Here is a 12,912-nt window from a genome sequence, read left to right as displayed (position 1 = left end):
CACTGGCGTCTGGTTGTACAGATATCAGTTTAAAATCCTCACTTTTAAGTTCATATTTTTACAAGGTGAGGCCACCACCTATATCGCGGAGCTTTTTCAACCTTCAAACTCTCTAAACAGGATCCTCAGAGCCAGTGACAGTGGTCTTCTGACTATTCCACGGACCCGTTTGAAAACGAAGGGGGATCGCACTTTTCAAACCCTAACTCCAACACTGTGGAACAGTTTACCTCCCCCACTACACACCATCGACTCTGTGGCTTCATTTGAAAAACAGCTGAAGCACATCTTTAGACAGGCATTTGGGTAATGTCTTGTGTAATATGTTGTTTTGTCTGATACGCTTTTATATTCCTTGAGAAGCACTTTTTAATAGCTTCATGTCTTAAAAAGCGCTATATAAAAAAATGGATTAACTTACTTACTCTGGCTGCCAGTAAGCACCAAGGCAAACTTTCAGCCAATCAGCCTTCAGTTTGGTGCAACAAGCATGTAGCAATGATTTAAATGCTGATGGCAGCGTTCTAATGAATCCTTACTTTGACGATGACACACCAATGATTTATGTTTAAAATGAAGTTGTTGGAGAGCCTGTGCAAATAATCTAGAAGTAAAATTAGAGCCTTGATCCCTCTGAATTACTTTGGGAATCCCGAACACAGAAATGAATTGGCTAAAAGCTTAAACTATTCCCTTAGTAGAGCTTTGGGATCAGGATCACATCCAGGTTGTTGTGCTGGTAACTACATAGCAGGGGCTGTTCAGACTTCCTGGGCTGAGAGACAGATTAAGCTGAGTATATTATGTTGACATTTAAACCTGATATTAGTCCCTGTTGCACTGGCATGTGAGATTGTAAAAATGAGAACGTGCCTGTTTTCTTTGACTTGTTGGTCTTTGTGGATGATCCTCAGTTTGAGTTTCTTAGCCTCAAATCCCATTTAGTGTTTAAGATTTTGAATCAAAGGCCAGCTGCAAAAACACTCCTGTTCACAACTTTCAGTCACAAGCTGACACTGAGCCTCTTTAGTAAACCCAACAGCTTTTTAATGTCAAGAGAAGGCTTTTAGCTGCTGCAGACACGAGTAGATCTGACCCTAGAGGTTCTTTCTTTCATATGCCAACCTTTGTAATGATATTTCTCACAGGCGTTTATCGATTTATCAATGACCTTTTCTCATCAACATCAAAGAAAAAGTCTAGGAATAGGAGGTACTTTATGAACACCCACAGTCTCCCAAACTACCCCTCACCAGACTGTTGTTGTCTAAATCTGAATTGGAAATGATTATTCAAGCTTTTATTTCGGCTTGCTTAGATTATTGTAACAGCTGTTTTCTTTGTTTGAGCCAAAAGAATCGTAACTGTCTCCAGTCAGTCCTGCTGCAAGGCTCTTAACAAAGGCATGAAAAAGAGAGCACATTACATAGGTTTTCTTCTCATTACAATGGCTTCCAGTACATTATAGAATTCACTCTTAGTGCTGACTATTAAAGCTCTGAGTCGTGACGCTCCTGCCTACATCTCTGATCTGTTAGAACCCCACCCTCCCTCTCACAGCCTGGGATCATCTAATCAAAGGCTGTTGGTGGTCCCACAAGCACGTTTTACGATCAAAGGAGTCAGATCTTTTAGAGCGGTGGCGCCAGGTTGTGGAATGCTTTGACTCCACCTTTAGGTTTTTTAAAAAGCAGCTAAAGACTCATTTATTTAGACTAGCTTCTAAATGGATTTGTGCTGTATGATGATGATGTAGGGGAGACCGGGGATAGTTGTAACATTTTTGACATTTCTGTCTGTAAATTGAAAAAATTCTTATCACCTAAGCCTGCTGACATATACTCTTGCATCAAGATATAGATATTTTTTCTTCATTTTGACAAACTTCTTGTCAATGCTTCAGTTAGCAGCTATGAAGTACAAAGGTGTCAACAAAGCAGAATGGAGGAGAGTTGTATCATCAGAAAGGCAAACTTCAGATTTAACAGTCAAGTACTTTTTTTTACATGCTATTATAATGTAGTGTGAAATTTGTGTTGCCTTTGCAACACAAATTTCAGTCAAATCACAGGGTTAGCCAAATATCAACAATTCCAATACATACTCAGGAATCCAAACTGTGTTGAAACTATCTCCAATTCCAATTTCCCACTCGTGGGACTAATAATAAAGGCATCTTAATATATCTTGAGTATTCACCCTAAAAACCAGCCTAGCTAATATAAAAATATCTGTCCTTGTTAGGAATCATAGTGACAGCACATCCCCCACAGAGAGAAAAGAAATAGACTCCTGCTTTGAATACATGTGAAATGAGTTTTGCTACATGCCCACAGGCTTTGGTTGGGAAATGCATTCTGTGCCTATTTGCATAAAGGACATCTGTCTAGTTAGCAATTCATATCTACAAATGTTCTCGTCCACAGCTATGCGGACAGTTTATCTGGAAAGCAAACAGGACTGGAGTCTGGGTGATATATAGACCACAAATGCATGTTTGAATATTCAGCAGCTAATAAATATAGAAAGAGTGCTGAGAAATTCTGCCCGCCTGCAGGCAATTCACTTCTTATTTAAATGTTTGGTATGAAACTGAAGGGGCAGAAAGTGAAATATAAATGTCTCATTTTTATGTGTGAATGTGATTGATTCGTTTGGGTTTGGTGGAGTTGGTTTGATAGTGTCGAGACAGTGACTCATGAAAGCACCTGTCTTTGCACCGTCAAGATAAAACAAGGCAATTCTGCAATTTTTTGGCTTTTGGGTTCCTAAATTTCCTTCAGTATGCTGTATTTGAAATAAAATCTCATGCGCAGGCTCTGGGCTCTGGTAGACTTTTAGTGCTAATGCATGAAGTCACTTCAACATTAAGAGCTCTGATTTGCTGCAGTTTCTTATTAGCATGGAGAAATCCCACACAGCTGGGTGATGAATCTGTGCCTCGCTATCTGACAAACTAATTGAGTGGGTGGACTAAGAAACACAGGGTCTTGCTGCCTGGCCTGGCTGTTCAAGTCAAGAGGCTGAGAGAAAAGAACATTACTCATTAGAGATTTGAAAAGTTCCTTTCTGATTCAGTATGTGTATGTGAGTGCTGGTACTGGTATTGCTCATTTTGTGGGGACAAGTCTGTTCAAACATTCATATTTAATGGACGTGTCCACCTTTTGTGACAAAAATAAACAAATCCCAACTAATGGAAAGTTGTGAAATTGTATTAAGGATTTGGCATATAGTTAGAGTCTAAAGTTTCAGAAAATATATGCATACTAAAGATTAATGTCAACCATAAGAGTGGTGGAAAAACCAGAGAAGCCGGGGGTTACTTGTAAAAGAGCTCCATCTAATGGTCAGTGATATTAAAACTACACTCATCTGCCACTATATTAGGTATGCCTGTTCAATAAGTCGTCAATGCAGATATCTAATCACCTAATCATGTGGCAGCAACTCAGTGCTTTAGGCTTGTAGACATGGTTTATTGAAGGTCAAACTGAGCATCTGAATGGGGAAGAAAGGTGGTTTAAATGGCTCTAAACGTGACGTGGTTTTCAGTCTTGGTCTTGACTTAGTGAACGTCTATGTCCTGCCGTTAAGTAATACAACTGAGCAAAAGAACATTTTATTTTGAAAGTATTTCCCGGAAGACTAATTAATGTCAGGCTACGTTGCCAAGTAACCTACTGAGATATTTTCAAAACATCTGCTGCCATCAGCTGATATGTTTAGAGATTAATTGGCCGCAGTCATGAGGTGATGTATATTTTACATCACAATGACGTTTGCATATGATAAGAAGTCACGTGTGTATCACACAATGTAAATACTGTATATTTTATTTCCCTGGCTTAAGTTAGCTAACGTTAGCTGTTTGATGCCTTTGTTCCCAGATAAATTGCAAACTTTAAATCAAGTTGTTTTTGTATTGTATATAATGGGACAACATTTTTTATGACTTTTCCATTATGCAGAAGTTTTTATGCCGTTTTATTGATACATACACACACACAGAAAACCCAATTTGTATTTTATCACAGTAATATGCTATGTCAGAAATTTCTTGAGTGAGTGATTATTAGACTTTATGTTGGACCTATACCCCAAGCTATCTGCATAGTATTACTAAGGCTATTTAATAGGCAACAAATGTGCTGCTGTGTATGATATTTTACAAAATGGCTGCACATTTTTATATGTAAAGTCCTAATCTATAAAATAACATTTAACCTTAACAGTTTGTTAAAAGTAATGGAAAACATACATTAAAAAAACCCAACTTAATTCCTCCTAAAGAAAAAAGTGTGGTGAATTAGCAATGTGAAGTCAATTAAAATGACTATAATTTGAATGAAATAAAAGTGCATACCACCAGATTATATGAAAAATAAGTATCTAAATCAGAGTAAATATTCCCACTGTTGGTTCTCTCATCATAAGACACATTATGCAATATATTGTAATGTAAAAAGTAATCGGTCTCTTTGTCCTTCCTTCTCATGTTTCCTCTTCTGTAGCTTGCAGGAGGACGAGCCCCAACAAGGGAGACTGCAGGAGGTGGCAGCCAGAATAATTCAGAAGACTTGGAGAGGATATATGGTAGGAACATCTACTACTACTGCTATGGGAACACAGACTCACAGATGTGCACAATTGTAGGAACAGCTTTTTTTTTTAATCTACCCAAATTGCAGGCCAGTGAAGTCTTCAGGTATTTCAAAGAGCTGATTTTCTACTGCAAACAGCAGGATCCAAAGACCATCCTCAAAACTGTCAATCCTCGAGAGGTAATGGAAATTGCAACCCCTATGAAATAAAACCAAATCAAACAAAATGAATTCTGATTTTGTTGTGGCAGGCCGAACTGCTGGATGCTGCAGCTGGAGTGTTTATCAGATTTCGACTTGGAGGGGTAAGAACTCAGAGAGGAAATAGTTTAGGTCAGGAATAGATCACTCAGGAGCTATATGAATATAATATTAGAGACATGCCTTCCTCTCTAAGGCTAACCTCTCTGCCATTTTAGATCAACTTTCCTCCTGATATTTATTACAAGATCTTCACCCATCAGCCCATTATGGATGTGTGTGCAGGCAGCCCAAAAGACTACACCAAGCAAAGTCGTAGGAAGCTTGTGGCCCAGAAGACCAACAAAGGCCCAGCTGTCGCAAAGGATGACCAATCAGGTTGGTACAAGCGCATGGAGAACAATAGTTGGAGGCTGTTCTGTAACAAGGTGAGGAACAAAAATGATTTTCTGTTCTGCTTTAGTCAAGTTCTGCCATTTGTTTAGAAACAGGGAGCCAAAGAGCTACAGCAAGTTTACAAATGCTGTTTAACAGGAAGCCTCTAAAAGCCGAAGTTCTCCAAGTCTGTTTTGGGGTTTTTTTGCTTCGTCTTCTCTCTTAGGTGGTTTTGGCACGTGAGCCTGCAGAGATCGGTGCTGACAAAAAAAATGGACTTTCATTACTCCAAGTTGCAGCGGAATCAAGATTTAGAGAGTTGGAGGAAAAGAAAGAAAATTGAATGGCTGAAGCAGATGTAAGTGCTTTATGTTTTTGTGAAATGAAACAGTTGGTGAGCAAACCACTGTAGCATCAGTGATCTCAATAATGTACATGCAATCTGAAGTTTGTGTGTGTTACTTATTAATAGTGATAGAAACCTCCCCCTTATAGAATCACATCTTTGCTAACAAACACATAATGGTGTGTTGTTTTAGTTGTGTTAAATGAGCTGTCACTCCTGTTCCTTACATACAGGTATAAAGAGGGTCGTCTGCAGGATCATGCAGAGCACAGACACATGGCGGCCCTGGTGGAGAGTTCCACCCAGGAATTGATGGAGACAGTTGAAAAGAAAGGAGATGATGAAATACTGGAATGGGAGCTGGATGAGCTGCTGGCCTGGACCAACACTCTAAACTTCGAGGAGTAAGGCACTCTGATTAGAATGTTTATGGCATTTGTAATCTTTCTCATAATTTCCTGCATCATGGGGGGCCCGAGTATGAATTTTCCTCTCTTGCCTGTGCAGGTATATGGAGGAATGGAGACATTTGGCCTGCAGTTACTCCTCTGAGCTGAGCAAAGGTAAAAATATTCCCTAAATACTGTATTCTGTACTGCCATCTGATTTTTTTAAATTGACAGCTAACATGGCAACATCATGTACAGTATGTTGCTTTGGAAGTCTTTGCATTATCCTGATAATCCAGTCTCATGCTATTCTGTCTTCCTTTTTTCTTCATCACCTTTTTCTCATATGTCCTACAGATGGCCCTTCTCACCCACCCAGGTTAGATCCACACGAGCTCGCTGATGAAAACGCAGTAGAACAAACATGATTTATGTTAAAACTGTGCAGTCTCGAAGTGGAGTGTGCCACACTGTTATTGTCGCAGTATTCACTTTAATAAAGTCTGAAACTTGCAGTTGTTTACAGTCCTTGTTAGTCTGTCATATAAGTAGACATCACTGTGTGACATTTTTTGTTAGTTTTAAATAGTTTTTAAAAAACTATAAACATGTGATGAGCGTCTTTTGAAGTGGATTTTAATATTACGCTGCAGCCGAGAGAGCACTCTGGTCAAACGTCAAAATGGTCTCTAAGTGTACACATTAGTTTTGACTGCTAATGAAAATAGTTTTCGTTACAAATAACTCTCGCACTGAACTAACAGCCAATCCCTCAACAAGTTTGTGCTCTCTGCTCATATTGCCTTCATATTAAATCATTTTGTGCTTTTTAAAGAACTTATTTTAACATTGCACTCAACAACAAACAAATCCTCCATAACAACAAAAGTAACTTCAATGGCCAAACTGCATTATATTTCTTCAGGTCAATATACGGGCCCCAAGTAGGAGGGAGGTAAGCCGTGAGTTTGAGACCCTTGCTAAAATGAAACGGTGGAGAGTCCCAGGTATTTATACCAGAGGGATGTGTCCCTTAAAGGAATCCAGACACTCATCTTCTCAAGCTCCTTAGACTAACAGGCCCTGGATGACTGAGAACAGACAAAACTACTATGTTTTAGGCACTGCTGGGAGTTGAACCCAGGATCTCCTGTTTTCTAGTTTAAGACTTACTAGACAGGCACTTTAACCAACTAAGCCACAGTGCCACATGCACACAGATGAGTGACTTGTTAGTGTGTAGACTATAGTTTGTTACAGTAACATTGTGTTAAACCACATTCCGAATTCCAGACAGTCAGACTGCCAACAATTGCTGCTGATGATGAACATCTGCAAATCAACATACAGCTGATATCCCACGTGTTTGTATCTTGACTGTTCAATTTCAAATATATGCTGGTGGTATATGAAGGCAAAATGACAATCCCAACTGGTCCTAACTGTATTTATGCCTTTTGTGTTTCTTAGCTTGATATCTGAGGGTGTTCAGCTCATTGTGATAACACACTGTAGCACTGTAGAGAGAAGTGCATTTTAAAGGTCAGCCTTACTTGTATTCTGGCTGTTATTATTATTATTATTATTATTAAATTCCAAAAGCTTTACTTGTCATTAAGGTGACAAATTAAAGTTTTGCAAATGACTAACGCAAAACTGAAAAACAGGGGGCACCCGGATTTGAACCGGGGACCTCTTGATCTGCAGTCAAATGCTCTACCACTGAGCTATACCCCCTCACTTTAAGCACTGAGGACGCATACGTATTTATCATGATCATAATCATTCCCCCATACGAAGTTGGCATAGAGTTTATGTTTATATCTTCAATTAAATGATAACGAATTGATTTCGTATACTTTACATATTGTACAGCACACCATTGTCTGTTTAACTGGAAAGACGTGATCCTGTACATAAGCTATCAGCGGATGTGTCGTCATCAAAACGAGACGTTACCGGATACAGCAGTGTATCGAAAGGAAAGGGGAACAAACGAAGTGACAATGGTATGATAGCGTTTTTAATCCCTATACCATATTTTTAAATATCTTAAACCTTGTTGTTGCGTACTCTCTCTGCTTTATAATCTGTGTGATCATTTGAGGTCTCGGTGGTGAAGTTGTTTGTCTTTAACCGTGCCCAAACTGAGTAGCTGTGAATTTGATTAGTCACTCGAGCTAATGCCAGCTAGCGCTTAGGTTAGCCACAAGGTCCCTTAGATAAATACAACTTCCAGTATTTGTTGCTATTAGCTACATTAGATAGCCATTAGCTAAGTGTTATCAAATGTAAATGGTTTATGTATGTCTTTGATGTGGACTACAGAATTCCAGAGGACTTCGCTCTCAGCTTAAGGACAGTGTACCTGTGGCTGGGTTCTCTCCACAGGGAGCTTACGGAGTGCAGGACTCCCTCCGTAGTGGGTGAGAAACTGTTAAAAATAAAACTCTGTTGCATGCTAACCTCCAAAAACACATTGTTGTATTAGCCCCCAAATAAAGAACAATGTGCTTTTCGTAATACTGTTTTTTCTCTTCTACTTTTATTAAACAGATTTACCAGTGTTAAGAATGAACTGCTTCCAAGCCACCCGCTGGAGCTGTCAGAAAAAAATGTGAGTCATTAAACCAATTAATGCTGTTTTCATGAAATGCTTAAATGGTATTTGTGTTCTGTGCTTGGTTTTACTATAAAAATTACTTTTTTGTCAAATGCAGCTCAGTTTAATCACAATAGACACAAAGTGCAAGTAGTAAAAATACGTTTCTGTGGGTATCTCACTGTTTTCTGTTTCTCTATGAGCAGTTCCAGTTGAACCAGGATAAGATGAATTTCTCAACACTCAGAAACATCCAGGGTCTTCACGCTCCTCTAAAACTGCAAATGGAGTACAGGGCGGCCCGACAGGTAGCTGCAGTCCTTTTTCAGGTGTTCTCGTGTTTTCTTTTTCTTTCTCCTTCTCAGTCCTGACACCAACTGTTTCTTCCCTCCAGATCCAGCGTCTCCCATTCCTACAGAGCTCAAATTTGGCTCTCGATACGCTGCGAAACAGCGATGAGTCCATTGGATTTGAAGACGTCCTCAACGGTGGGAACCTTGTCCTTCCCTTTTACACCTTCAGTGATATGTGTGTCGACGTGAAACCATGGCTTATACTGTGCTTTTGTCTTTTTCCTTTGTAGATCCAGCCCACAGTGAAGTGATGGGTGAGCCACACATGATGGTGGAGTACAAATTGGGATTGTTGTGAACAGAGTTGTGCACACAGATCCATATTATTATTATGTATGAATACATTTGTTTATCAACTCCATAACCAAAGTTAGTAGTTGGTGGAGAGTTTTAGTTGTGGAGTACTTTTGAGCAGGAAATGGGTGTGCGTGTGTAGTGATCTTGAAAAAAGTCACTCACACAGGCTGCTTTTGTATGATTTCATTTGGTTATTTCTAATAAACTTCATGACTCTCCTCATTGTCCTGGTTCATTTGATCAGTTATTGACATTTTTAGATGAGCTTGCGCTGATAAAATTACCTGGTGATGTGTTCAGAGAGAAGGTGTAACAAAGCCTCACTCTACCCACTCTGAGTTTGTTCACCTGTATAGCTAACATTGATTCGCCAATGCAACAGGTTAATAAAGAGCAACACTTGTATTTTAATCCATGTTATTCTTCATTTGCCTAACTTGAAGTGTCCTTAAAAACTCATTGATATCTAAATCGTTTTTTGTTGTTTTTTTCCATCCCACAATTAAATTCTTGAAATATGTTATTTAAGTCTAATTGCATGTTTATACAACTGTACTCTCCAATTAGAGCTTAAGGAGCTGTTGGCAAGGCTCTCCGCTGTCTTTTAAAATTTGCACTGTGAAGCCCGAGCTTGTTAACATTAATAGCAGGGTGGAAATCACTGAGGTTGAATTTATAATGGCTGCTGCTTGGTGGCATGGGCCGGTCAAACATCTGCAGCGAGTTGAAAAAACGCAGAGTATAGGTTTGTGATTGATGCTTTTCTGGGTGATGTATGACGTTCATGTGAAAATGTGCTAAAGAGAAATCCTACAAATGAACCCTAAAAAGGCACATCTGTGAAGTGAAAACCATTTCATATATCATGATGCTCATTGACAGAAGGCTGAGGGTTTGTGGCACTGTAAAATAAGCAAAGCGTGGCTACTTCCAGGAATCTAAAATTTAAAACATATTTAGTTATTTATCATTCTTTTTGATGGTACATGATTCCATATTTCTTGCTTCATTTATTTGACGTCTTCAGTTTTGGACACACATTGTCAGGGTTTTTCTATATTGTAGATAAAACTTTTGACTGGTAGCTTTCAAGACAATCTTTCATACATGCCGCTGTATTTGCTCTGATATGTGACTTTTGGAAAAAGACTGCATATTTTTATGTGGCTCGTTGGTCTAGGGGTATGATTCTCGCTTAGGGTGCGAGAGGTCCCGGGTTCAAATCCCGGACGAGCCCATATGTTGTCTACATGACCAAAATGTTGTTTAGCCTCTATTTAATCCAGCAATCAGTGAGATGTTCTCTACAGCTGCAAATCACACATGTTCCCATAGTAACTGATTTAGGGGCTAGCTAAGAGATCTGATATGAATGACCTCATTGGCCTTGGCCAAGTAGAAAACATCCACAAATATTTCCAAAAATCTAGTGTTGTGTTCGTTTTTTATTTTCGAATATTGAATAACAAGACAAAACTGCAAAGCTGAATTAATTATTTTCGCACTCTTAATTAACTGAAGCCTTTCACTGAACTACCAAACAAACAACTTGGTACTCTCTTTCTGGCCAGTGTCATTGAAGTTTTTTTAAAAAACTATAAATATGTGATGAGCGTCTTTTGAAGTGGATTTTAATATTACGCTGCAGCCGAGAGAGCACTCTGGTCAAACGTCAAAATGGTCTCTAAGTGTACACATTAGTTTTGACTGCTAATGAAAATAGTTTTCGTTACAAATAACTCTCGCACTGAACTAACAGCCAATCCCTCAACAAGTTTGTGCTCTCTGCTCATTTGCCTTCATATTAAATCATTTTGTGCTTTTTAAAGAACTTATTTTAACATTGCACTCAACAACAAACAAACCCTCCATAACAACAAAAGTAACTTCAATGGCCAAACTGCATTATATTTCTTCAGGTCAATATACGGGCCCCAAGTAGGAGGGAGGTAAGCCGTGAGTTTGAGACCCTTGCTAAAATGAAAGGTGGAGAGTCCCAGGTATTTATACACCAGAGGGATGTGTCCCTTAAAGGAATCCAGACACTCATCTTTCAAAGCTCCTTAGACTAACAGGCCCTGGATGACTGAGAACAGACAAAACTACTATGTTTTAGGCACTGCTGGGAGTTGAACCCAGGATCTCCTGTTTTCTAGTTTAAGACTTACTAGACAGGCACTTTAACCAACTAAGCCACAGTGCCACATACGCACTGATGAACACTGAGAAAACCTCCAACCGTTAAATAGATTTGAGCCTAAACAGAAACACATGAAAGGCTAAGTCTTGTTTCTTATATTAATCACCAGAGGTTGTTGCATAAAAAGAGACAGACGTGTTTACAAACTCAGGGGTTAAAAGTGGGACGGTGTTTTCTTTTTGCTAGCTAAAGGTTCAGCTGCTGTTTTTCACAGGGAGAGAGAAGAAAGGGAGCTAACATCACATGGAAATGGAGAAAGATAAGAAAGACAGGACAGGAGAGGTGAAAGTGGTTCACAATAGTATCACACAGATGAATAACATAGGGGAGACCGGGGATAGTTGTAACGTGGGTCAGTTGTAACACTTCCAATTTCTCCAATCAGGGCTAAGTTTCAAATGATGTGACTCATCCTGTGCATGCCCAATTCAGTTCTGCTATCACATGTGAAAAATCAGCACATTTTGTCAAACACAGACAATTTAACACGAAAAAAAGTAATTTGTATGCCAAAAAGTAAGTTTTTCTACTTTATTTCAATTTCTAATAGCATTATCTGCTTTGCAGTTAAACTCATCAAACTTAAATTATGTTATTTGTATGTCTATGGGGATATATTCTGTGTAGGTCTTTAGTGCTAATGTTTTAGCCGTTGGCTGTAATGTTAGCTAGTTCATGGCTATAGGAGTCTGGGTCAGTTGTAACAGCAACAGTCTGGGTTAGTTGTAACAATAATGCAGATGTTACAACTTACCACACTATTACTTTAACTTATATTAAACAAGTTGGGGCAACGACATCAGCAGAGAGAGGTTCACTGGTCGCATTTGTATATGCGGTTAATGCCATTGGCAACACAATTCCTCCACTGTTTGTGTTCCCACACATACATTATGCAGACCACTGTGTCAGAGATGGACCAGTAGGAAGTACTGGTAGTGGAAATAAATCAGGATGGGTGCAAGAAACAGATTTCCTCATCTTTCTGAAGCACTTTGCAAACCACACCAAGGTAAGCCATGATAAAAAGTAATGGAATTGCGATGCTGGTGAACAACTACATTTTTTCAGCTTCATTGTTATGTTCAAAATTGGTGCAAGAGTTGTAGGTTATAATGCCCACTGAGCCAATGAGGCCAAACTCAAGGAAGACCAACCAAAATTAATGAAATATTCAGTTGCAGAAAATTCCATAATTTGTCTTTTTTGGGGGGTTGGAATATGTTCAAAAGCTAGATTTCTGCATTCTGTCACACACACACACACAGCTACATAAATGGATGTAAGTGCATTCATGTGTTGAATAAACAAAGATTACATGTTAATGTTTTGTTAGTACCCTTATTTCATTGTGTTACATTTCACCCCAGGATATGTTACAACTAACCCAGACTATGGGGTTAATTGTAACATTTCACTCTTTGTGTTTGAGGCCATACCATGCAATGGGTAATTGTGCTGCAGAGAAAATAGCTGCACTATTTAATAGCAGAGACATGTAAATACTTTGCATTACATTTTGAATCCACTACCTTAAAAGAGCTT

At 38.9% G+C, this 12,912-nt stretch overlaps 2 protein-coding genes and 4 non-coding genes across 6 annotated transcripts in view; 3 read left to right on the top strand and 3 right to left on the bottom strand.

Moving 5' to 3' along the window:
• Positions 1-6,411, top strand: part of LOC102298188 (protein MFI) — a 10,758-nt gene extending 4,347 nt beyond the window's left edge. Inside the window, exons 2-9 of the mRNA XM_042213610.1 lie at positions 4,515-4,596; positions 4,692-4,784; positions 4,856-4,909; positions 5,091-5,233; positions 5,407-5,538; positions 5,760-5,930; positions 6,034-6,089; positions 6,273-6,411. Of these exons, the coding sequence (XP_042069544.1) occupies positions 4,515-4,596; positions 4,692-4,784; positions 4,856-4,909; positions 5,091-5,233; positions 5,407-5,538; positions 5,760-5,930; positions 6,034-6,089; positions 6,273-6,343 (802 nt within the window). The 3' untranslated portion in view covers positions 6,344-6,411. The remainder of the gene's footprint in view (positions 1-4,514; positions 4,597-4,691; positions 4,785-4,855; positions 4,910-5,090; positions 5,234-5,406; positions 5,539-5,759; positions 5,931-6,033; positions 6,090-6,272) is intronic.
• A 623-nt stretch (positions 6,412-7,034) lies between these two features.
• On the bottom strand, positions 7,035-7,123 carry trnat-agu. The gene is given in 2 exon segments: positions 7,035-7,070; positions 7,086-7,123. It is a non-coding gene; the product is annotated as a tRNA-Thr (tRNA).
• Positions 7,124-7,580: 457 nt separating this feature from the next.
• On the bottom strand, positions 7,581-7,652 carry trnac-gca. Its single transcript has one exon. It is a non-coding gene; the product is annotated as a tRNA-Cys (tRNA).
• A 151-nt stretch (positions 7,653-7,803) lies between these two features.
• On the top strand, positions 7,804-9,385 carry LOC102297877 (proteasome maturation protein). The gene is made up of 6 exons (XM_005946004.3): positions 7,804-7,924; positions 8,244-8,341; positions 8,472-8,532; positions 8,724-8,825; positions 8,912-9,005; positions 9,101-9,385. Exons 1-6 carry the CDS (start codon positions 7,847-7,849, stop codon positions 9,166-9,168), a joined length of 501 nt encoding a protein of 166 aa, XP_005946066.2. The 5' UTR covers positions 7,804-7,846; the 3' UTR covers positions 9,169-9,385.
• Positions 9,386-10,332: 947 nt separating this feature from the next.
• trnap-agg lies at positions 10,333-10,404 on the top strand. The gene has a single exon. It is a non-coding gene; the product is annotated as a tRNA-Pro (tRNA).
• Positions 10,405-11,281: 877 nt separating this feature from the next.
• Positions 11,282-11,370, bottom strand: trnat-agu. Its single transcript is given in 2 exon segments — positions 11,282-11,317; positions 11,333-11,370. It is a non-coding gene; the product is annotated as a tRNA-Thr (tRNA).
• Positions 11,371-12,912: the final 1,542 nt, after the last annotated feature.

The sequence above is a fragment of the Haplochromis burtoni genome, unplaced genomic scaffold (assembly GCF_018398535.1).
Source record: "Haplochromis burtoni strain Fernald_Lab_line unplaced genomic scaffold, NCSU_Asbu1 Contig_460, whole genome shotgun sequence".
NCBI lineage: Eukaryota > Metazoa > Chordata > Actinopteri > Cichliformes > Cichlidae > Haplochromis > Haplochromis burtoni.
This window is presented reverse-complemented; position numbering and strand designations above follow the sequence as displayed.